Here is a 26,294-nt window from a genome sequence, read left to right as displayed (position 1 = left end):
GTTCACAGTTTTTTAAACGCTGAATTTTTTTCCGTCACAAACGTTCATTTTTGCCAGAGAGGCTTATGCTTGTCACAGACAAAACTTGCCGTGAGTGGCCGGCCTTATAATTATGTACTTATTGATGCTAGGTTTAACCTATAGGAATTTCTACGGAGACATTCTCTCTGATCACACTAACTCTATCATAACCCTACTCTGTCATACGAGTAATATCTTTGAATTTTATTGTTTATGCAAAAGATAACAACTGTTTACTGTTGTGTATTAGTAAACAATGAGAACAATCTTCCTGGTAGGTCTGCTTTGCTTCAGCCGTCGCCGTCCATATCACTATAGGCAGGGTTTTACTGGCTTGCATAATTATCTAAATACATAACCAATTACATAATTTATTCATATATTATTATTTATCCACAGCACCCTCCGTGGCAGAGTGGGTATTATACTAGGCTTGCACGCCGGGGGTTCCGGGTTCGATTCCAGGTGGGGTCGGAGTTTTTTTCGCCTCCGTGCTTGAAGTTCAGGGTATACTCAGCTTTGTGAGGACAATTGAGTAGCTGCTTTAATCGAGTAGCGACGAGTGACGGAATGAGTGTAAAAAGACGCTGGTTTATTATTGTTATTCTTCGATGTATTTTCATATCTGTTTTGTCCTATTTATAACCCAATAAGCTCTAAGAAATTCGTAATTAACAAATTGTTGGTAATTATATTTTCAGTAGGTAGGTATTACCTGAAGAACTAATTGGTGCAGTACAAAAAATGAGCATTGCTCTGAGCATCCTTGAACTCAGATACAGTGTACGATAATAAAGTAATGTCTTCTTCTTTTGCTGTCAGCTAGACAGAAAGTCCCATAAGCTAACAGTTCTACAGCTCCTTCGGTAGTTCAGTAACCACTTGCCTGATAAACGGGAGTGCAAGGGTTTGAATTCCAATCGAGATATAAAAAATTCTATCCTTATGTGTTGTGAGAGTTGAACACACAATGATCGGACACCTAAATGGTAGAGGATGCCCAAGGCGCCAACTTTACCTGCTGATAAGTAATTTTCTTATAGGTTATAGATATTTAAAGGCTAGAACATTGATAAATCAGTACTTCACCTATGTTACAACCTATAGATTTCATCGTCTAGAAACACCCTGTATCAAATTTGCGACTCAACTCCTCTAGAACACATCTTCAAGTCTCATACCATCCAGTATACATAAACACGTATTTTTTTGTTCCATCTACCACATTCGTTTCGCTTCACAAAGAGACACTGCAAAAGAGTATGTGACTCAGTCCCGAGTTATTTTCTGTGTGATGATCACTTTTGAAGATATTATTGTCGGGTCTGAGCTTCGGCTCTGATGCAAGACTTCAACTTGGACTTATATGGAATCTTTTACGATATTGGTTTTATAATAGTGCTCGGACTACAACAGGTTCTATAATGTTGATGCCATTCAATATTCAATTATTGACTGGGAGCAGTGCCGAAGAAAGAAACGGTGGAGATATATAAAAAAATACAGCTTATTTACATGAGTATAATTATTTATATCATTGTAAATTCAGTAGTCCTTGTCCAGAATGTCCAGTGTCCACAATTCTACTTCGAGGCGAAATTGTGGCGTCTTATGACGGATATTGTTGCTAGAGTTAAGTTAATCTATATCTATATGGCAATTGAGGAGTTTCCTCGCTGGGTTTCAACCGATATTATATTGATTATGACTCTGGTTATACCCCTCTATGACCTCTTTAACGCCATCTTCCTTTATTCCGACTCAGAACCCGCTCTCCCGAGTATTTTCAAGTTTTTCCCCTTTCTAAACTAGGACCCCACACCACTGGTTCATCCTCGTTCCTAGTACTCTATGTACATTACCAGGTACCAAGTGTCACTTGAACATTATACTGGATGACAACTGGCGAAATATTCGTAAAGGAAAAGTTCTTAGCATTTGAATGCCAGACAAATTGATATTTGAACACCCTGGATAAATGTCTATTGATGCACCACGGTATTTACTTTCAGCGTTTCTAAATTGCAAGTCTATCTTTAGAATGTCTTCTGTCATAAAAAAGATATAAGCAGGAGTCGATGATGTCTGCATAACAAACAAATCATAAGTCATAAGACCATCAGACACCATAAAACTCCAACTTATGAGCTGCGTGATTGGAGATTGAATGTCAAACTTGTATGAATCTAAAGCTTGTGTTTTCTGATTGCAACAAAATATGAATCCCTAATAAAGGCCATCTGCAGATTGCAGAATCAAAATTGGTAACTTAGCTCTTGTCTCATAGGAAGTGATAACTGAAACATAAAATGGTGTTGTTTCATCCGCTACTTTTCATTTTATATTTGTCCGTGTGCAATGCACCCTGTTATTATTTATTTAATAATAATAATAATAGACTCTTGAGTGGAAGGTAACCACTAGGTGAGGTTAACGCCGGAGGCGTTCTCTACCACCTAACCCTTAGAGCTCCATTACGTGGAAGGTAACCACTAGGCGAGGTTAACGCCGGAGGCGTTCTCTACCACCTAACCCTTAGAGCTCCATTATTATGTGGTCAAATTCTCAAATAAATGAGGATAAAATTCCATGCCTCGGCTGGGATTGAACCCACACCCTCCTGTTTACCAGGCGAGCGTCTTGACCACTACGCCACCGAGGCAGGTTATTTTGTCAATTTATTCCAGTAAAATGGCAAGGGAGCATTCAATTGTTGACAAAGAAAATGTATTTTCCATCAAAGACCTGTTACCCCCCGAAATACCTCACAAAGCATTCTGCCAAAGTCACACTTGAGCGAGTTTAACCGCGCAAAACTTGAGCTTACCTACCTCAACCTTCTCCTAACTTCCGTTTCCCTCTTTCCAGACTACCAGCATTTCCACCGTGTAAAAACGATCCCCATTTATGTACACTTCGTAAATAATTATACAAATTGCAAATAAGCTTTATACCCACAGAAATTTTCCCCTCGTATGATGTGTTCATTTTCCTCACATAACGAAATTTAACGGATAGATGCTGTAAATTTGTTAATGTCCAACCCATGCAGACCACTACGTGTCCCAATGTAGCTACGTGCTACGTGTTACGTGCCCTGACACATACCCCCTTCCATTCACAACCTACCGCACTGGAGTTTTACACTAAGGTAAATTCAAGTTTGTTTTTTAGACTTATTTAACAGCCTTTACTTACATTATTTACATGGAATTTTCATGATTTGAATTAACTAAGTACAGAACCCTTAATAATAATAATACTAATAATATATTTCCACCCTAGAACGGAATTGTAGAGGTGATTTCAACAAATTCAATTTAAGCCTATAGCATAATTTAGAATAATTAGAGTCTCCAAGAGATAGAACGAAAGAGGAAGAGAGAGGAAAAGGGGTAATCGTGTTATAATTAATAAGTACAGACAGCCACATTATCTATTCAAAATGACCAAAATATTTTATATAGGTACTCGTATGTATAGTAAAGCCTAGCTGATAATAAGCAATCCCAACATTTTTAACACAGGCACATAAATTGGTATAAAAAGTAATTGAGAGGAAAATGGCATCCCCCTGTCAAGAAATCAATAACAACCTATTATTCGGTTTGTCAATTGAAAAAGATTATCAGATTATTTCAAAATCACTGCCTATATGCCTAAGCTCTTAACCTAATTGCTTATTACCTATTTCTCATTATTTTACGGCAATTGTACCTAGAACTAATTTACTAGCCTGAGTTTATAACGAAATCAGCGGTCTGTAGCTCATAATGAAATTAGCGGCATTTTTCAGACATACTTTTCCACACCTCACTGAATTCACCGTCTTTCCGCCTTTAATGTTTTTCTACTTTCTTGCTAGGCTTCTTATGTGCACAAGCATTTTCCTTGAATTTTCTCTCAGTAATGTTTATTGTCACTTTTTTGTACTCTCTTAGTATTTTATTTATTTTCTTGAATTCTTTCATCTTGTACTTCTCTGTCCCTCTCACTTCATATTTTTGTTTCCTTTTTTCATTTTCCTTATATTTTTCTTTTTCGAGACGGAAGGTGTTTGTTTCATTACGCGGAAAGAATTGGAACAGAGTTAGAATTAGACTATGAAAGAATAAATGTGCGATTTTTCACCTGAACTCACCTGGTGTATCCAAGCATGAAATGGAAAATCATGAAATCGTCGAGAAAAATCAAGATTAATAATTATTTAATAATATGGTACCTATTTCACTAAAGGGATTTCTCTGCATTCAAAGGAAATATGTGTGGTCGATTTTGCTAATTTGCTGCCTTGTGAAATTTTCTACTTTAGGTCAAGGTAGGTCAATGAAGAGACTAGAAACCATCTAGGTAATTGAAAGAATTAAAAGAGTAAGGGGTGTGCCCTGATACAATGTAGGGAGAAAGCTCAACTTGCATTTCATAAAACTCTGAAACGGGCCATAAAATAGGACAGGCGAGGTAAAAAAAAGCTCCAAGGTAATTTTCTCCACCTCCTCCCTTCAGATGTTTTTCTTCCTTGCATTCAGATTTATTTGCCTTGCCCTTCTACTTGTTTTGTTTCTTCTTCTTCTTCTTCTTCTTCTTCTTCTTCTTCTTATCCTCCTCCTCCTACTCCTCTTCCTTCTCCTCCTACGTCTTGTTCCTCTTTCTGTACTAAATAGGTAGGGACCTTTACAAGGGACTGTGACTTTAGGACTCCCATCAAAACAAACTAGTGCCAATAATACTCCTATAGAGGAAACCATTAACACCGTGTTATTTTATTTTCCAACTTAACTCTATTACGAACGGACAATTTTCCAACTGTTTTACGAACGGTGAGCAAGGAATTGATTCACAACTCACACTGTATGTTCAAGATGGGAAACGGATTTTCCGACTTTAATCTTGTATTTTTCAAGTTCATTGTTCTTCAAATCTTTACGTCTCAATTGTGTTCTCAATCCAACTTTCAATATTTCAGTATTGGATTGTTCAGACAGATAGTAGAGTTTATTCTAAAGTTTAAAATTGAATTTATTCAGAACGAAATTTAATTGTATTAATTTGCAAATTAGCATCTTTGTGCTAATAATTTTGCGAATAAAATAAAGAATTAAAAATTCACAATTATACAGATGGTTGACCTGAAAATTTTAGGGTGGGGGAAGGGCTACAAGTTACTTATTAAAAAATAATTGGGCTAAAAAGAGCTGTAGGTATATTGCCTGAGGTAGGTATAACCAATGTCTACAGTTTGCTTAAGTTCACAATAGTGGTGATATAATGATTCCAAGTGACAATGCGTTTCAAAATACAGAACTAATCAACTAATTTATTCATCAAAGAAACAGCTGAAACATTCTACATACAAGATCACAGATCTTGTAATGAATCAGATGTTTTCATGCGAATTCTCTCCACTCTCTACCTACTCTTAGAACCACGTTGATTATTCATAAACTCGTATTTTCTTACTTAACCACTAGCAGACACCTTACTGTGGCAAAGCTGATCCAAGACTGACTAACTGACTGCTGTGGCTAACTTTAAACATCTTGGAACTTGACAGTGGGGAAATACCCAAAAAAAAAAAAAAAAAAAAAAAAAACACCGGTATCCTTGTCCTTGGAACAGAGCATAGACTATGGCGACTCTATAGCTCGCAATACTTTGCAAACAATACAGCCAAGTGAGAAGTGAGTGCACTTCAACATGTGAATCAATTCTGATAATATTCCGATTGAAAAAAATAATATTAAATTTTTAAAATTAAATCCAAATAATCTATTCTAACGTTTTTGGTTTTCCTAATGGATTGTGTTTTGGTGCTTCTAAATAGTAGTTTTTTATTTCAATTTAATTTAGTGTCAAAATGTTGTAAATTTTCATGACGCACAGTAGCACAGATGGAGTCGGCAGTGAAACATCAAGGTAAATACAATTTGCGTCTTTCCGTATGTTCGGCAAGATAAGAGGTACATAGCCTTCGTTTCGTGTGTTTTTTGCGCCCATCGTGTTGTAGGTATTGATGGATTTATCGGTCGATTAGTTAGCAGATTTCAAGATAATTGCCTCTGATATTGTTCGCCCGAATAGTAATTATATTTTCGATATCGATTAATTTGATTTTCGTAATTCTCGCCCACCTGATTTATATGCCCACTTGGAATTTCGAATGTATGTATGGCGATTATTTATTGTAATTTTATAACATTCGTTCTAATGCAAATGGTTCGCTCAAGGAAATGAGATTGGAAATTCAGACTCTCCTGTAATTAATTGTTAAAATAATAATCATAATGATATAATTAGGTTCGTAATAAATTAAATTAACGTATGAGGGCTGCCCACACTAAGAAACTAGCTACTAAAACAACATACGAGTAGGTACATATACATATATTATGCTCAATTAATTAATTTCATGTCTCACTACTCATTACATTTACTTTAAATAACAAAAAGTAATACCAAAAGTAAAGTACCTCTAGCATTTTGTTGTTCTTTCATCCAGCATCCATGATACCACATGGATTCAGGGGATTTAATAGAAAATTCGGATAATACTTAATATGCAGATTTTTTTTACAATATCTGATCCTACCTGTTGAGTCCAAGCACAGACGTAAGTACAAGCATAGAAGTAAGTAAAAGCACAGACGTAAGTACAAGCATAGAAGTAAGTAAAAGCACAGACGTAAGTCCAAGCACAGAAGTAAGTACAAGCACAGACGTAAGTACAAGCACAGACGTAAGTACAAGCATAGAAGTAAGTAAAAGCACAGACGTAAGTACAAGCACAGAAGTAAGTCCAAGCACAGACGTAAGTACAAGCATAGAAGTAAGTCCAAGCACAGACGTAAGTACAAGCACAGAAGTAAGTCCAAGCACAGACGTAAGTACAAGCACAGACGTAAGTACAAGCACAGCACAGACGTAAGTACAAGCACAGACGTAAGTACAAGCACAGAAGCACAGCCCTGCCTATGGTAGTTATTTAGAAAAACAAAGTCAAATTCGGAGTATCTGTCATCATATGTTTCATATACCTACTATCTCTGAGCATGTTTTCACGATGACTGGTATCTTTAGATTCGTAATAAAAAAAAAATCTCGTGATCTACCTATTAGTGGAGGCGCCATATTAACATCTCGGACTTCCCTAATATATTTTGCCTCGAGAAAATTTAATGCTTTTCCAATGAAAACATTGTCAATAAGGTCTTACCCAAGTGATACTTTAAGTCCCTCTTGTTTGTTAAGTATGGCGGGTTGACTATTTAAATCTAAATATAACCTAGATTAACCCAGTCTGGTACATCAAGGTACAATATTATTAGGTGTAGCTCCATTTCATAAATGCAACTACGGCTTTACCTACTATTCTATTTTGTCTGATTGCGGATTAGGTATTAACGTTGATTAGACCATTTCACAGGTAAGATGTAGGTAATGTAGACTGTAGACTTTACCTGAGGATAGCCAATAGCTATTGGCAATATGAAATCCGTGGGATGTTGTCTGAGTCAGTCCAAGGTGAAGGGAAGATCGCAGTGGAGAGGTTTCATAGAGGAGAGTAAGATTGGGGGGTTGGGGTTCAAGACTTGTTAAATTAATTCCTTTTCGGAAATGAATATTAAAAGGGAAATCTCAAGGAAAAAAAAAAATAAAAAAAAAAAAAAAAAAAAAAAAAAAACATTAGTGTGTAGGTGTAGGTACCTCACTAGGCTTGCACGGTGGAAGTCTCGGGTTCAATTCCCGGCAGAGGCGAAGTTTTGACGGAAAGTTTGAAGAGAGGTTCTCTATTTCTCCACGGTCAAGGTTCGATTCCATTGGATGAATAAGATCCCCTGATTTGCAGCCTAATAATATCATTTAGATATCAAAAGTATCTATTTTGGGAACACGTCATTCAATATTGAATTTCGTAGTACATACACCAACATTCATTTGCACTAGTTTACATTCTATCCCATTGCGCTTTCGAAAGCTGCATCCCAAGTTGCACTCACTTGAAAGCCCTTCTACAGGGTAGGGTAGGTACCAAAATACATAATAACCAGCCTAACTGGTACAGCGCAATTGAAATATTCATTGGAAAGAATAAATCAAATCAAGTTATGATGGATAAATAATAAATAATGCATTAGGTTTACAGAGTGCTCTAGGTACCCACTCAACTGATATTACTAGTGGCGGAAATTGTGGTATTTATGATGGAATGAAATTTGAATAGACTGCAATGTAACAACGGCTTCATGCTGAAAGGTGCTGACATATTGATTTTTACCCCCAAAACATGCACAGACTGAAAAGTCACTTGTCAGAAACCGGGCCTAAAGGTGAAACAACGTTAGAGAACCTCAACTATTCTATTGTATAAAATTAATAATTTAAGCAAAAAACAACAAGGCAAAAATCAATCTTAGATCCATTTTCACCCTTCACCACAGATACTAAATTTTAGGAATCTATACTGTATAAGATAAATTGGAATTTTAATTGTGTTTAACATAAATGTTTGCCACAAATGTCGTTCCCCGCTTAATACACTACGCTAAATTTTATGACTTGACTTGGACTCGAACCACCAACCTCCAGATCCGAAGTCAACCGTGCTAACCACTACACCACTGAGGTTGGTTCCCTCCTTACATTACCTACTATACGCCACTAGATTGAATGACTCAACGGCTATGACCTAGAAATTACCCCTGCACTTTATTATCACTGCTCGAGACAAATAAAAATGCAACTTTTTCCTCTCCCGTTTTTATGAAACTGCATTTTGTTGTTTCAAACTTGTGATTCAACTTTGTACCTCAGATTGGAAATAAATAACAACCGTTCCGGGTTTTGTTCCTTCGAAGATTTCCGAGCTTTCGAAAAGTTCAGATCTGAATAAATTCAATTTAAATAAAAATAGATAAACACATTTTTACTTTCCTTATCCTATGGGAAGGAAAGTAATGTATTGGGGCAAAATTTTCGGTTGTCAATTTTTAGTGCCAAAACACGTTTTGTTCTAGGTACGTAAATAGGTACCTATACTGCCACAATGCCATATTTAGGATTTTTAGTGAAATAACAAGAGGTACTTAGGTATCTACTGATAAGAGTTTGAAAATTTACATTTATACCCACTAATCAAGATCAAGATAATGGAGATTTTTTGCGACCAGGGTTTTACAGTTATAGGTATATTATTTACTCCTTTGAGGTCAGTTGAAAATCTCAGCGCGGCAGATTATTTCTCTATGCATACCTATGTGTCTATGTATACTGTTAATGTGTGTTTGCGATAGTCAGACGATGGCTTAGTTAGGTATTACGTCATTTTCTACTAATAAACACAGGAGTCTGATAAACGAGCGATAAACTATCACATAGGTCATTCAGTATTTTTTATTTTACAATTTTTTAGCGTGTACAATGGGCTTTTTCGATTAACTTATCCGTGTGCCAAATTTGGTGTTTATACATACATATTGGGGTCGAGTGGATTGGAACACATCACATGCCTCCAGGCACACTCCATTTGTCAAGAGTCTAGGTTTTTCTTTCCCTTAGGATCAATTTAATTTGAAGAAACCATTTACTGATGAAATTCGTAGGATTCTGATTATTGTAATTGAATGTCCATGACAGTTTGAACAAATCAGCTCACCAATTCACTTATTAACCACCCTGTCTTTGCTCTTCCACAGATAAATCTTTCAGGGAAGACTACAACAAATTGGGCGGTAAGGACCGAGGCAGCGGACAACACTTCTGTTGCTGGCAATGTGACGAATCTCTAACGGGACAGCGTTACGTCCTGAGGGATGACCATCCCTACTGTATCAAATGCTACGAGTCAGTCTTTGCCAATTCCTGCGAGGAGTGCTCCAAAATTATTGGAATCGACTCAAAGGTTAGTCAACTTTCGACTTTTGCACCCGAATTTTAGTTTAGATTGGAACATTGCAGGGCATGCATTTGAGGTTTGACTCGCAGAAGCTTAACCGGTCCTTTAAGGCTGTTTGCCCCTACGTCTGAGCCTTAAGTGGACTTTTTGTGAATGGAGTTAAGCGAGGTTTGACTCACTGTAGTAGTTAGAAAGAAGTTAGCAACCTCTGTGGCCGAGTGGGTATCACACTCGCCTTGCACGTCGAAGGTCCCGGATTCGATTTCTGGCAGGGTAAAAGTTTTTTCGGCTCTGTGCTTGAAGTTCGGGGTTTCTCGTGAGGATAATTAAGTAGCTAATTTAATCGATTAGCGACCAGTGGCGGCATTACAAGTCAAAGAAACGAGCGATGATAAACGAGTAATATTCTACTGTCTATATGTAGTTGATTAGTGATACTTGGTATTCTCTCTACTAATATCCCATTTCGTCTCTCGTTCCCTCAGGATCTTTCCTACAAAGACAAACACTGGCATGAGGCGTGCTTCTCATGTTCCAAGTGCAGACAGTCTCTAGTCGACAAACAGTTCGGTTCCAAGTCTGAGAAAATCTACTGCGGCAATTGTTACGATGCCCAGTTTGCTTCCCGGTGCGATGGCTGCAGTGAAATTTTCAAAGCTGGTAAGTGCCTATGTATCAAATACATAAGACCTTGTTACCTCAAGTGGTTGGCTGTTTAAACTGCGGGAGTAAAGGGACTTTTCAGTATCATTCTGGCAGTATAAGCAGAATAGGCCCTTCTTTCTGACAACGATTTACATGATGCATAAAATAGATACTACTTCAATTGTGCGAGCACCCTGATGTAGGATCACTCTTCAAGCAGCCCGCACACATGCCCGATTTTACCACAGAGCGTTTTCATTGAATCCAGAGTTAAAGAAATAGTGGCCTGTGTAAATCAAAGGGGTGACGTCGAAGAAAACCCTTGACATTGTATTAACTTTCAGTGGTAAAACCGGCCATTATACGTCCCGAATACGTTTTGATGTTTTACAGAACTCTTTTGTTTTCTAATATCAGTCCCAGTAATGCAGTTGCTAAAGCAGAGAAGACATAACCGAGGGAACTGCACTGTGGTTGTTTTCTGGAGAGTTGTAAGTTGAGGCGTAAACACAAAAGAAAACCACAACGAAGATACAGAAATAGACTATCAACCACAAATGCAAAAAAGTAAAAAAATGGCAAAATGAAGGGGAGAAAAAAGCAAGAGCTGCAATTGAAGAAAAAACATTCAATAAATGCGTTCTAAGCATACCTATCTACAGAAAGTTCGTGTCAAAAGCTCAAAGCTCCAAATTGAAAATAAAAACAGACAGCTATTACCTTTCAATATTTCTTTTGCAAAAGGTAGGTACCTGAAATTTCCAAACGCATTATGCGAATATTTCTTATTACGAATGAAATTTATTTAGAAAACAATATTTTCCAAGAGAGAAAATAGGGGTTTTACCTAGGTACTTTAAATATCAGGGAGTTTTTCCTCCCATTTCGTTTCTGAAGTTTAATACCAACCGGACTATTAGAGGTCGTCAATTATAAAATATAAATCCTACACAGTGAAACTGTTTTACATAATTTTACACATATCAACAAAAGAGTAGCTGTAAGCAACAGAGATAGCATAATTTTATTATGCTACAACTATCGAGTTAATCCTTCCTAGAAATTTATAAAAATACTGATGACTCATATCACTCGATAACTAGATGGACAAAGATTAGAATCTCTCATTTCCCGACTGTTAACCTTTCTTGGAGGAGGTAGTTACTGCTAACCCTAGTTATACCTACCCCATGGAAGGAGACTAAAAAGTCCATTTACTCTCACAATCCAAAACGAAATCTTACACAATATATCATGGAAAATATACATAGGTACACATACTTAAATATATTACATAGATGATCTGCACATAATTATATTCGTCAGAACTTCCCTCGGGCTTTTTTAACTTTGAAGATAGCAGGGAGTCAAATTCGAATTGTTAAGAAAACACTCAAGTGAGCACTTAAGATAGCAATTCTGACACATCAGCACTAATGAACTTGAGTGGTATCTCACCTATACAAACCCGATCCGGATTTTACTCAACGGAGGAAAATATCCCAAACTGATCCCAATTTATGATGCTACTTCCTTTTCCTGCAATAGACTCGTAACTGATCTTACTCCTCGTTATTTAGATTTCCTCACATTTAAGTTGATGTTAATGAGTCTCATAAAATAGCAGCTAGATTATGAGTACTCAATAAAGTACCTTGTAAGAGGATTAAATGTTTTAATCTTGTAAACACTAACTTGTGAATATTCATATTCCTCCTATCGCTATATAACCCAGAAATCTCAAAAAAGTAGGTAGTTCTTATCTATTCTGTTGAGCTCAATCCGAAAATGGCCCTCTGGGGCCCCCGTTACTATGACCTAATGGGGTCTAAGAATAATCAGCAGATTTCCTTATGATCACGGGTCATATCTACCAAATTCCATCAAAATCGGACCATCTTTTCGAGATTTAATGTAAAACTGTGTCCGCACATGTCGATCAAAGAGGTGAATCTATGTTGTCGAGGCAGTGTGGACGGTTTCAGTAGACTTCGATCGACGTCAATCGACGTCCGTTGACTATGTGTGGACACAGCTTTACGCACATAACAGGTATCAAAATCTTCAAGTTAAAACTTGGACCTCCTTTCATTTAATCATTGTGTATCGTTCTCATTACGAATAGCTATCAACCTACCCTGTACTTTCGATAACAATGCAGCCGGGTTAAGATTGGTTAATCTTTTCCGCAGGAACTTGAAGCTTTAGACTGTAAATTGTAATCCTCTTGAAGATCAGGCAAGCATATGAGGGCAAAGGGAAGCATTGGAACAGTTTTGTACCTACTCGTTGCAAACAGGGCAAATTATAAATGTATACAGGGTGTAAGAAAATACTTTGTTCATCCTTTTATTTATTAGATACATCATCTGTATTGAATACATCATCCTGCTGGGATAAGCCTGAAAAGTATCGTTTTTAGTCCCTTTCCTTTATTATTACAATAGTAATAAAAAGGTATAAGGGACGGACTATTGTATTCGCTTCGGTGTCTGTCACTCTGTCGGTCTGTCTGTCTGTCCCCATAGAAGGACTTATCCAAACCTGGTCGACCTATATATCAAATTAAAGAACTTTTTACCAGGAACACGAAAATGGTGGTGCAAATTTTGTTCAGAAAACTATAAAGCAAAAAAAAAATGCGTCGAAATGTTTCGTGTAATATACACACTGGCGTGCTCAGGCCGGAACTTGGCCTGGCGCACTGCCGTGCGCCTAGATACACAGTAGTGCTTTACTGGAACATGGCCTGGCGCACTACCGTGCGCCCAGATTTTTGTTCATCAACATTCGATAGAACCTTTTCTTGTCTTGAGTGAACATTTCATTCTGTTTGTAACCATCATTCCTTTTCTTGTATCGATTTATTCTCTGAGCATAGGCACTAATTTTTTGTTTTAGGATTTCATTTAGTTGCACTTGCACATGATCATAAATTCGATACTTTCTATTGATTTGCCTAGCTTTGTACATCACTTTGTCCGAAACACGAGGTTTCATAGAGGATGGATATCTCTCTTCTCCACTCACTGATCTAGGCGCACGGCAGTTCGCCAGGCCAAGTTCCGGCCTGAGCACGCCAGTGTGTATATTTCACGAAACATTTCGACGCATTTTTACCCCTATCATAAATCATAACTCCGTCAATTTTCAATGTAATCTCACGAAATTTGGACCATATGTTAACCTATACTTCCTTATTATACCTGCGAAATTCCGAAGTTCTAGCTTTACCGGAAGGGGTAGAAAAAAACGGTTTGAAAATCGCTTATTTTACGACTGATTCACTCATCAAAATTATGAGGCACTTCCCGATGTCCTAGAAACTTGAAATTTGGCAGGATGGTAGGTCTTGATGAGTAAGTAAAGGGGAAAATCTGAAAAGCGGCAAAAGTTGCACTGGGCGCCGCCCACGGGCGGAATTAACCGCTTTTGGGCGGTTTTCACAAAACAGTTAGAGATATCGAAAAAGTTATGAGAGTTGACCCCCCCAAAACCATACCTAAAACCTCCCAATTAGTAATTTTTATGAACATCGGAACAACGGTTAGCGGTATTTTCCTGTATTTTTACGATTAACAGTATTTCGACCGCTTTTTTAATGACTAAACTACTAAAGGCTTAGTTAGGTATCAAAAAGATATTTCACCAACAACAATTACACCATGAAAGAGTGATTTTTAGGGGAAAAATTCTAAATTATCGCTCGAGTTGATTAATAAGGAAGTTTTGTGCTTGGTAGAGACAGAAGTCGGAGTGTCCGAGTGGGAAGAAGTGTGATCTCTGACTAATAATAATAAAATAAAATAAAAATATGAAAAATGATTTTGATAAGGTGATAATTTTAAAAGTTGGTTCGGCCTTAGGACCAGTACTACGTGTGTAGTGATAGCAATCCCGCAGGTTTTTGAATCCCGCGGGATGTGACCAATTCCGCGTGGGATTTACAAGTATTACCCGCGGAATGCCGCAGTTCTAACACTGAAAGTATAACATAGGTACTCCATAATGGGTAGAACACCCTACCCAACCCACAACATTACCAGTTTATCAAACGGGACTTATACAAGGAAATGAAATATACCTATCAACTCTTTCAAGTCTGGGAAATTTCAAATTTATGTATTACCATAACGAAACATTAAATAAAACTGAACAGATATCATTTCTGGTTTCAATAGACAATTGAGGACAGTGACAAAGGGCGTATTTGGCCTTTTCTGTTTTTCTCCTAAAATGCCGGGTTTTACCTGATGAGGTGATACATAATATCCAAAGTTGGTTAGGACCAGCTACATGAAAGTTAACCAATTATGTTACCTACTAACTATGATGTATTTCACTCGGAAATGTTCAGAACTTACCAAAACATAGGTACCTAATGATGTTATTATATATTATTTAATTTTTCACTCGGAAATGATCGGAACTTACCAAAACTTACCCAATGATGTTATTATGGTATTTTTCACTCGGAAATGTTCGGAACTTACCAAAACTTACCCAATGATGTTATTATGGTATTTTTCACTCGGAAATGGTCGGAACTTACCAAAACTTATCCCATGATGTTATTACGGTATTTTCACTAGGAAATGGTCGGAACTTACTAAAACTTACCCAATGATGTAACTATGGCATTTTTAACTCGGGAATGACCCAAACTTACTAAAACTTACATAATGATGTTATTATGGTGTTTTCTCACTCGGAAACCACCCGAACTTACTAAAAATTAGCCAAAGATATTACCATGGTGTTTTTCACTCAGAAATAACCCAAACTCACCAAACCTTACCAAATGATGTAACTATGCCTATTGTCTTTGTACTTTGTTGCGCTAAGCTCATACGTCATATTATGCTAAGTTTCTGCAAAAAGTTATGAGATCCCCCAAAAAATACCACTTCGTGGCATAAAAAAGAACCCGCCAAGTCGTTCCTCCCAAAATAAATCAAGTGACACAAAAAATAAACAAAACTCCATCCCACCCCAAAAAAGATTAGAAATCAATTTTGTACCCCGCCTTTTAATCACTTCATAATTTGTGTGCTCCTCCTTCACGTAGTACCTACCTTTCTTTCCCCTCATTGCACTCCACTTTCCTCTAATATTACTTCTGCTTCACTGCATTGGCGGCGTGCCACCTACCTCTCTTTCCCCTCATTGCACTCCTCTTTCCTCTAAGTTGTTGTTGCTGTTGTTGTTGTTGTTGTTGTTGTTGCTGTTGTTGTTGCTGTTGTTGTTGTTGTTGTTGTTGTTGTTGTTGTTGTTGTTGTTGTTGTTGTTGTTGTTGTTGTTGTTGGTGGTGTTGTTGTTGGTGTTGTTGGTGGTGTTGTTGTTGGTGTTGTTGTTGTTGTTGTTGCTGTTGTTGTTGTTGCTGCTGTTGTTGTTGTTGTTGTTGCGGGGAAAGAAAGGTAGGTACTATGAAGTGAATAAAAGGCGGGGTACAAAATTGATTTCTAATCTTTTTTGGGGTGGGATGGATTTTTGGTTATTTTTTGTGTGCTTTTAAGTTAGTTGGCACATTTTAAGTTAATTATTATTATTATTATTATTATTATTATTATTATTATTATTATTATTTATTCTTCTTTAAAATATGAGTGTTTCACCGCCATTTTTATTTCGTAGAAACAAGTGCTACATTAGACTCATGTGGTCTGTGTCGTAGCATGCTCATCCCGTAGTATGCCTATCATCAGATGGGCAAGAAGAGACACAATGCTTCCTATTTATGTGCTGTGTCAACATGAGAACACCAGAAAGTAACCCGTTGAAATATTTGCAATTGAAAAACGAGTACAAATTTTTGTCGATGGTGGGATTCGAACGCGGAACCGTTTGCATGACAAGCAAGCGCGTTACCACTGGACCAACCTTGCCCCGGATACCTTTATTATATAAATGAACGACGTGATTTGTTATTTTTCAAATGGCGGAAACTTTATTTTCCAACAATTTTATCATTTCCAAAGCTCTTTGAAAGAGTATGTCAATGTCAAGGTTAATAGGAACAGAGGCAGGAACACACTATACCTAATGTTTTAAATGACCTCCTTCTTCCCTTCTCTTTTTTAGTCCGTCCTTCCTTTATTATTACAATAGTAATAACAAGCTGGGCCCGTCCCTCCGGGAATTATTTAGCCCGTAGTTTATTCGATCAGTACCTATCAACCTGGGTCCGTCCCTCCGGGAATTTTTTAGGCCGTAGTTTATTCGATCGTGGTTAAAGAATACCTTTGTACCTACCTAATTTGTTTAATATTCAGTTTATTATTATTCTTGATTTGATTTTTTGATTTTACTTTCATGTAATGATTTAAAATCAAGACTAGAGCCCGTTCTCCCTTTATTCCCAATATAATGTTTAAGTCACCCATCCATTTATTGGCCTTCCTCGGCGTAGCTTAACATAGGTAACGCTTAAACCGGTCTTAAATTAACGAATAAAGTCTTATCTAAAACTTTCTCGCTTTGAGTTCATAGGTTGTCGCGACAAATTTCAAGATCAGAGCGCATTTGTGTGATGTCTGGCTAAAGCATGTTAAACAGAGAGTAGACTAGCATCTGGCTGTGGTACTATAAACAGGGAGGAGAACAGCTAACCCTAACCAGCTTAGCTAGCTGGCAGTTTTTCAAAGGGTTCTCTCTGCTTTTAAAGACCAAGCACAAGTCTTCACAATGGTTGACTGCAATTCAGGATAAGCCTGCTAATTTAACATGGCTAGAGCTAGAGACCATCACCCCGATGTATAGCAGATACAAAAAGATATCTTTTCTTTATTCTGCTATTGCCATTAGGCAAAAGCTAAAGCTGCTAAAACAACAACAACAACAACAACTAGTCCCCCCTTACATATAGAGGCAGGGACCTACTTTTATATGTTTAACAGAATTTCTTTTTGTTACAGGCCATGGTCTTACATAGGATTAACAGGGAGGACACAAGAGAAGAGGATACAACTTGCCATTCCACATCACAACTTGCCAATGCTTCATACATGAGTAGCTTTGACTGACTTCCAAGCTACTCAATTGTCCTCAGGAGGCTGAGTGCACCCCAAACTTCAAGCACAGATCCAAAAAAAACTTTGAACTCACTGGGACCTCAGGTGTGCAAGCCTAGTGTGATACCCACTTGGCCACAGTGATATGCTTTTTTAAAAACTTTCATTTTGTACCTAATATATTTCTACAGTTCTCTCTCTCCCCTACCCTCCTCTTTTTTTAGTCCGTCCTTCCTTTATTATTACTAATAATAAAAGGTATAGTGGGCGGACTATTGTATTCGCTTCGGTGTCGTCTGTCTGTCGGTCGGTCTGTCGGTCTGTCGGTCTGTCCCCATAGAAGGAGTTATCCAAACCTGGTCGACCTATATATCAAATTAAAGGTCTTTTTACCAGGATCACGAAAATGGTGGTGCAAATTTTGTCCAGAAAACCATAAAGCCAAAAAACCAAAAAAACTGGTTTTTGGGGGATTTTTTTCACATTTTCTCACACAAATGAGCTCTGATCTTGAAATTTGTCGCGACGACCTATGGACTCAAAGCGAGTAAGTTTTAGATAACACTTCAGTCGTTATTTCAAGACCGGTTTTAGCGTCACCTATGTTAAGCAACGCCGAGCAAGGCCAATAAATGGATGGGTGACTTGAACCTTATTTTGGGAATAAAGGGAGAACGGGCTCTAGTCTTGATTTTAAATCATTACATGAAAGTAAAATCGAAAAGTCAAATCAAGAATAATAATAAACTGAATACTAAACAAATTAGGTAGGTACATACATAGGTACTGATTTTCTTTAATCACGATCGAATAAACTACGGGCTGAAAAATTCCCGGAGGGACGGGCCCAGCTTGTTAACCGTTGAAATAAAGGGACTAATTGTCTTAAATGGACAATCTAAATAAAGCACTATACTCAATTATTATTTTCAGGCACATCTGCCTATTTCGAACCTATTTATATTTCACAACAAAAGACGAGAAAGATCCTATCCTATTCCAGGACTTACCTATCTAGTTCTTTTCATTACTGTCCTATTTAGAACCGATTTATTTTTCAGCCAAAAAAGGTACTTCTCAGGCACAGCGCCCTATTTAGAATCTACATATTTATTTTTCAACCAATATTAAAGAAAGATCCTATTCTATTCCAGGACTTGGTTCTTTTCCTTACTGCCCTATTTAGAACCTATTTCTTTTTTAACCAATAGTAAAGAAAGGTCCTACGCAGAGTGCACACAGCTGTATCATGGTACACAATAGTGTCCTCTCAGGTGGAATGATAATAAGTATCTTCCTGAATGTAGTTTTGTTTTCTTCACCCACTAGTTTGCTTTCCTTGTTCCTTTATTTCATTCTAAGGAAACTAGGAAAGGTTGCTATTTCTGACATTTAAATTACTCGAGCTGAGTTGTTGTGGGAAAGCTCTTTTTATGGAAGAGTTGTAGGAGACAGTGCTGTGAAAGAAGGCAAGGCAAATAGAACCTTAATTTACGAGTAAAATTCATAATAGAGCTATTATTACATATTTATCTCCCTGAAACAAGAGGACCTTGTTTCCTTGAACACCACCTTGTGAGCCTGTTAGTAGGAGGTAGATCCATTAGAAAGGTTTGCTTGAAACTGATAGCGATAGTACAAGAATCCTCCTCATGTTTTAATGTTAGACCCTAATTGGCCTAATTATTATTACCTTTTATTATTATCAGCAGTTAAGATATCTAGTTCTTTCAAAGTTTTCAAGATGGAATATTCATACTCTAATGATTCCAAAGCTATTCTCATCCGCATGACGGAGGTTGTGGCCATATTTTTCGACCTGGTAGGATCAAGTTTCATGAATAGATCAGGCAATACCAAATACAGTCATCGTCGCAACAAGTTCCTTATATTGTCAGAGTTCAAGAAACCAAAAGGTGCTCCGGGAAGTATATTATGACCCTATATAATGAGGCAGTGGGTGACAAGCCCCCGCCAAACTATTCACGCTAATTATTTATTATTGTTAGGATATAAAATCGTCAGTAGCGGATATGTAGACTTTTTTTAATGGGGATTGCTCAGATGGTCATTCATCCGGACACCAACCACACGCAATGTTGCTTAACTCCAGTGATTTATCGGTACCAGGTGCAAAATGTTCAAAATAAAAACGAAGTTTTCTGATCAATTTTCGGGTTCCTTTGGGTTTTTTTTTTGTCGTGAAGGCTCTTTGCCTTAGAGAGCTCTTCAGTTTTCAGTTTTACTGGACTATTAAGTGGGATGTTAGATGTTACATACCACGTTCCTCGTGTAGTATCTTGTAACTTAAAAAAAAAAAAACTCAATTTCTCTTCAACATTCCTTGTTTTGTTACCTTCTTTTTTTTTCCTCCTTATTCTCTCCCTTTCTTTCTTTGTTTCTTAACCTCTCTCGGTATTTTTTTTTTTTTTATTACAATGTCAACTTTACGTCAGGCAAATTAAGAACTTAGAGGTAGGACATCAAACCTGAAGGGTAATAATTTCAAGTTTTCTACAACACAGAAACGAGAGGGAATAAATAAAAATGACTTGCATTTAGTATAGTGACTAAATTATTTATTTATATATATAAAAAAAATCAACTTAGTAAAAATTAATGGCAGATAATACGGGCAAAAATATTGAATTGTTGGGAGAATTATGTCACGAACTAAGTTTTTTTATTTGTTTTAATAAATATTGTGCCTATCGCACAACAGTCAAGTTGGACCTTGGTTCTAAATTTGTACTCTCTTCGCATTGAAATTCCTCGCTTTCAATACGATCGTTTTATTAGAAGATGATTTCTTCTTTCTTCCCTAAAAATGAGACTTAATGTAATTTCAACGCAAGAGTTGATAATTTGCATGGTTTCAACTTATTTCCGGGGTATAGTTAGTGTACAAATACAAGTATTATTTGTTGCGAGATACACATCCACCAATACGAGTATTAGTTGGTGCGATATGCACATCCACCAATATTTATTTCAGCGGAACCTATAGATTTTGTCCTGCTTGAAAACTAACAGAAATAAAGAGAATTGCTGGAAGTCCCCTACTTCCACTTTCTACCCTCATCTTTTCCGTTCTTCCGAGAACCTATATCCGTGATCTAAAATTAGAACCAAAAAGAACAAAGTGAATCGGGCTTTGTAGCTGAAACTTAATAGAGAACGTGAATACCCACTCTTACGTTGTCGAGCAGAAAATGAGAGTAAAAAGAAAGCGATTAAAATAGAAGAGTCAGACAAAAGCAAAAAGCTAGAACGAAAAAAGCACAAGGTCTAATAGCAATAATAATAAAATTAATGAGTAAAAGCTCTCTCAAAGCAACACAAGTGAGCAGCATGAACATCATTACCAAGAAATTTCCTTCCAAAGGCTTGAAAAAACTTATCAAAGTTTCAACGCTCATCAATTTCCTACAGGAGGCCCTTGCTTCCTTACGTCAGCAGAGAATTAGGTTACCTACTGACACAGAACTATTTGAAAGCCATTTGCCTAATCAATATCTTAGTGGGAAAGCTAAACTAAAGGAAAATCATTGGACTTTATTCCTAGTATTGTTTTTGTGTTCTTGTTGTTAAAATGAAGCTGAATTTCAAAGATTATTTTTAGATTGCGATGTCTATAGTTGAGATTGCTCCTTTTGTCCTTAGATTCTGTCTCTGGCCATATCATCTATTGTTTAGAATAATAATTATGCCTTCGATTATTTTGAGCTGTCTAATGCCAATTTCGAAATGACTTAGTAGTCTGAATGCGTATGATAGTTTGCATTGAATATTACCAGCTTTCAACTATATCATGCCCCTTTAACTGCTTCATTTCCTTAAGTGGTAACAAACCATTTGTTCAAGGGACTGAACCATCTCATTATCTTGAAAACTTCTATTGTTTCGAGTCATCAATCTCTTTACCTGTCCTAAGCTGTCAGTCTATCACGGACAGAGGCCCTATCATTTCAACCTCAAATACCATAGAGATGCAGGGGGATGATGTTTTGATCGCACCAAGACATGAGATAATGGAATAACATTGACTAGAAAACATCATTATCTGAGAACCGTATCAGACTCTGGACATCAAACATTGTCTCTCGGACCTATACCTACTTATTCCTATGTCACAAATGTCTAGACTATTTTAAGACACAAATTTTAAGACTTCCAAACTGCTCTTGTAAATTTCAAGGCCTATAGGATTTTAGCTTCAAAGAACTTGAAACGAGTGCATTTAGTAACAATACTTGAAAGTGGAGTCAAAGTAGAGTCTTGGAAGATGACAAAGATCTTATAAATTGTGTTTTGGAAGATAACAAAGATCTTATGAACTTTTTTTCTGCACCATTTTCTACCAGCAAACCCTGATTTTTTTAGTCGAATTTCGTGCTTGTCTGCCACAACTGAGAATGGTGAGATACGATCAATCTCCGTAACATGATTATTATCTATAGCAGGTGATGCATTGTGGACCTAACCATCCAATAGAAATGAAGTAATTCATTGACTGAATGAAAGTAAGGACAATGCAGAATGTGGTAGGAACTAGTGAGTTCCAAGTTTTACGAGTAGATTCGTCGGTAACAGATCAAAGAAATACCTAGGTCGAGAAAGTGAAATCAATTGTCAGGAACTGACGGTATCATTGCTGACATATTTTATGTCAATGCTATTCAACCATTGGATAGTGGTGAACATAGTGATGAAGAGGTTAAGTCTAAAAACTCTTTAGTTCTACTGAATGACAAACTAGATAAAAAGTGATCTCGAAATTAGATTTAAAAGAGAAAAAAGATCGACTGCTCTTCGTGTTTTTAAAAAAAAGAAGAAGAAGAAAAAAAAAGTGGTTATACATATAATATGTATCGCTAAGCATAATACGTGAGAGTCAGAAAAACAAGAGCTTTGAGGGAATGAATGAGTACAAAGAGAAAGATTATGAAGAAATGAGAGAAATATGTAAGATAAAAGCTAGAAGTGTAAGGAGTCGAAAATTTTCTGCACACAAATGGCAAATGGTAAATTATAGGTATGAATTATGTGTTAATACGTATGTTAAAGATAAGTACATAAGTATAATCTTCCATTGTTATGTTTGATCTTGTTACATCATCTTTTCAAAGGTTGCAAAGGTATATAAATAAGTTTCTTGGAAATTTTAATTTTTCAACACACCCACGAAAATTTCATTACATCAACGATATTTGAAAATCATTTGATACAAGAGCTTTCTAGGTATTTCTACGTTTTCAAGAAAAGAATTTCTTCAACTCAATACAAGAAAGTCGATACTTTGGAAGAGACAAAGTTAATATTAAAAGGAATTATTCTGGTTGTTTTATTTCACGTTTCAATAAGTCACTTCCATGGTAGGTTTACCCACCTAGCTGTGGACAAACTATGTACCTGGGGCTAACTTGAAATTGGATGCAGCATTTTCATTTCAGGAAAAGTCAAATTTATATTATTACAAGCTGTTGTACCCTGCTTCGCCAGAACACACACACACACCACCACACACACACCCACCACCACATCACACACAACACCTTTAATTACCTTTGGTCATCCATTATCCCAGGTCTCCCGAATGGGAAACCCTGAACTCGAGCCTGGCGTGGGTGACTCATTTCAATGCATGACAATAGGTAGAATATTCATCACCTTGCTTGTGCATTTCATGCTACATTGCTTCCACGTACAAATGCACGTAGAATACGTAGATGCAAAATAGCATGATATTGTGAAAATTATTCTTAAACAGGGCGTCCAAGAAACGGTGCTCAGTACCTACTAAGTGCGCGGCGCGTTAGAACACATTTTTTTCGAATTTCGACCATCGACCCTCGCCCAGTACCGACCCAAGACAAAATAAACAAATCATGCCAATAGATAGGAGCGTCCTCAACGGAGCCTTGATCATAGTACCGACCCTCGCAGAAAATCAAGAAATCGAGCTGAGTATCATAGATCATGGACCATTGACCCTTGCGGAGCCCATCCATCGACCATCGCAGAAAAAATACTCATCTCAAATTCTTGATTTTCTGCGAGGGTCGGTACTATGGTCAAGACTCCGTTGAGGACACTTCTATTCATTAGCATGGTTTGGTTATTTTGTCTTTGGTCGGTACTGGGCAAGGGTCGATGGTCGAAATTCGAAAAAAAAACTGTTCTAAACAGTACTCACCTAAGATAAAGTAGCAAGATTAAGTATGAAATATAATAAAAACAAACGATAAACCGTATTTATTTTATCCTCTTGTGAAATTTCTCAGATATTCTCTCCTGCTCAGAATAGAACTAAAATTGAGAACCATTTTGGTTCATCCGGTACCTCTATGAAATGTTTTTTTCTCGTTGACAGATTCGAAAAATTTCATTTCGCTGAATATCGAATTAGACGTGCACCATTAATAACGTATTTTTCTTGTAGAAAAGAGGAAAATGACAGACATGTTGAAAATGGTACCTAATAGGTACTCGTATGTTAAAACATAATAGGTAGTTTACCTAATATACCTAGTATTTGTGTACAAAACTGAATTCACACGCCTACTCAAAGGACGTATAGTGAACTGCACTTCCTAGTATCAGAGCCATTTTTCTGGTTAATAATATATATTTTTAGCTGCAAGATTTCAAGAATCTCGTTTCAGAAGCACAGAGCTCATAAAAAAATTATTGTGAAAGTAAGATCAAAAGAAATGTCATTACAAATGGACATGCCGCCAAAGGAATTATTCCCAGAAATGCTGAACGGCTCTTAGTTTTCTCCAACTGCACATTCCAGCAAAATAGACTTCCATGAAATGTACTTCTTCATAGTGGTTTAGAATTTCATTTCACATGCACTGTCATGCGAAGAGTCAACTAATGTAATACCCAGATACAACTAAGATTTAAAACCTGAAAAGTTGCAAACAAGAGTTTGTTTAGGGGAAAAAATACAAAACAAACACGTAGAATGTGTGGGGAAAGTTGGAGATAAAATTTTAACTTTCAAACATTAATCTTGGCACCGAAAGTTTCAAGATATGCATACGATTCAACGCAGGCACTTCCTCAGATCTGATTTTCCTTTCCCGTTTAGTTTACCTGCATTTTTCTTGGTGTTTCTCAGGTCAGATTTTTATTTACTTATTTCAGATAATATTATATTTATTAGAGCCTCAATTACAAATAAAAAGGATTTATTTGTCTTCCACATTTCATTTTTTTACAACCACTTGATTTATTAATTATGGTTCTTTTCTTCTGTTCCCAGGAACCAAGAAAATGGAATACAAAACCCGACAATGGCACGAGAAATGTTTCGCCTGTGTAGTGTGTAAAACCCCCATTGGAACCAAGAGCTTTATCCCCAGAGAACAAGAAATCTACTGTGCCAATTGCTATGAGGAGAAATTCGCCACTCGTTGTGTCAAATGCAACAAGGTAAGCTTTTTTTTTGTCTCTATTTTTAACTGAATTCCCTCTAGGGATATATTTTTCGGTAAAGTCACAGTTTTGGGTCGGGGTTGTGTTTTTGGGTCACATTAAGCTTTCGCAATGAAAACTCGTTTTGATGTTTATAATATTTTTTCTTCCTTGCTCTTTTTTCGCTTTCTTCAATCTCTCTTTCTAATACGTACCTATTTCCTAATCTATTTTTCTGTATTTTCCCTCTTTACCTTTACATCTATCATTCTCTCCTTGTAATCAGAAGTTCTTATTATGACCATCTACCACGTCTGGTAGCAAGTGTCTGACAGAGCCGACCTTACTTTCCAGATTTCCAAATTTAGTTGTATGAAGTTCGATTTCAGCTCGACAGTTTTTTCTTCTTATTTTTTCATATTTTCGTGCTTCATTTATTCATGAATAATAATACCCCGAAGACCCTTTCAAAATCTATTTACAAACCTTTCTGATCTCCCACCCCTCTACTACCACTTCCAGCGCTCTCTTGAGCTGTCTATTTCTCTGTCATTTCGGTAATTATTGTCCTCGACAGAATTTTCCCTTTCTCAATTTAGAAAATTATAATCGTTTCGAAAATGTCTTCGAGACACCTAATCAACTCAGTAATAAGGTAGTGTCAGGTTAAAAGTCAAATGATGGAATAATATAGCGAGTTCATTGAATTTTTGAGTAAGGGATCACATTATTCTTGCTGTTATATTTCGGTTGGATACTTGTTGACTTTCATTTCCGTAAGAACGGCAATAATAATGTTAAGTTTTGAGCTCAAAATCAAGCAATTAAATAGTTCGTTAAATGTAACAAACATACAAAAAATTATGTTAATACCTACATAGTTTAATGTAAACCTAACCAATAAGGGATCACATTTTTGTCAGTCAAGATTTCGTCATAGCTCTTAACCTATGATACAGAGGCCCGTATATAATCTCCTTCAGATATTGTAGAGAGAAGTACTTGTACAAACATTGAAATTTAATCAATGCAAAACAACTACAACTACACACCAACTCTCCCGATTTTATTATTATTATTATTATTATTATTATTATTATTATTTTCTATTTATTATTATTTTTTTTATATCAGTAAAATACACCTGTGTTTTCTACCCACCTGTACGATAACATTGATATCCAATTAGATGGAAACGTTAATAGAGCATAGACACGTATATGAAGTCCTACCCATACCAATCAAACTGGAGGTGTATGTAAATGAGACCAGTGGTGTGTGCTAAAATGAGTTTTCTGTTC

At 36.7% G+C, this 26,294-nt stretch overlaps 1 protein-coding gene across 5 annotated transcripts in view; it reads left to right on the top strand.

The window, feature by feature from the left end:
- LOC103523348 (four and a half LIM domains protein 2) overlaps window positions 1–26,294 on the top strand; it is a 50,634-nt gene that overhangs the window by 17,663 nt on the left and 6,677 nt on the right. For 2 of the 5 annotated variants that reach the window (XM_026820155.1, XM_008470432.3), the window contains exons 2-4: window positions 9,714–9,919; window positions 10,399–10,573; window positions 24,842–25,011. In XM_026820155.1, coding sequence (XP_026675956.1) covers window positions 9,714–9,919; window positions 10,399–10,573; window positions 24,842–25,011 — 551 coding nt within the window. Of the gene's footprint in view, window positions 1–5,664; window positions 5,938–6,009; window positions 6,184–9,713; window positions 9,920–10,398; window positions 10,574–24,841; window positions 25,012–26,294 lie in introns of those variants that run through there. The other 3 variants (XM_008469109.3, XM_008469763.3, XM_008489416.3) reach the window with 3 other exon arrangements.

This window comes from Diaphorina citri, unplaced genomic scaffold, assembly GCF_000475195.1.
Source record: "Diaphorina citri unplaced genomic scaffold, Diaci psyllid genome assembly version 1.1 scaffold1, whole genome shotgun sequence".
Classification (NCBI taxonomy): domain Eukaryota; kingdom Metazoa; phylum Arthropoda; class Insecta; order Hemiptera; family Psyllidae; genus Diaphorina; species Diaphorina citri.
Note: the sequence above shows the minus strand (reverse complement) of the source record. Positions and strands in the feature narration are given on the sequence as shown.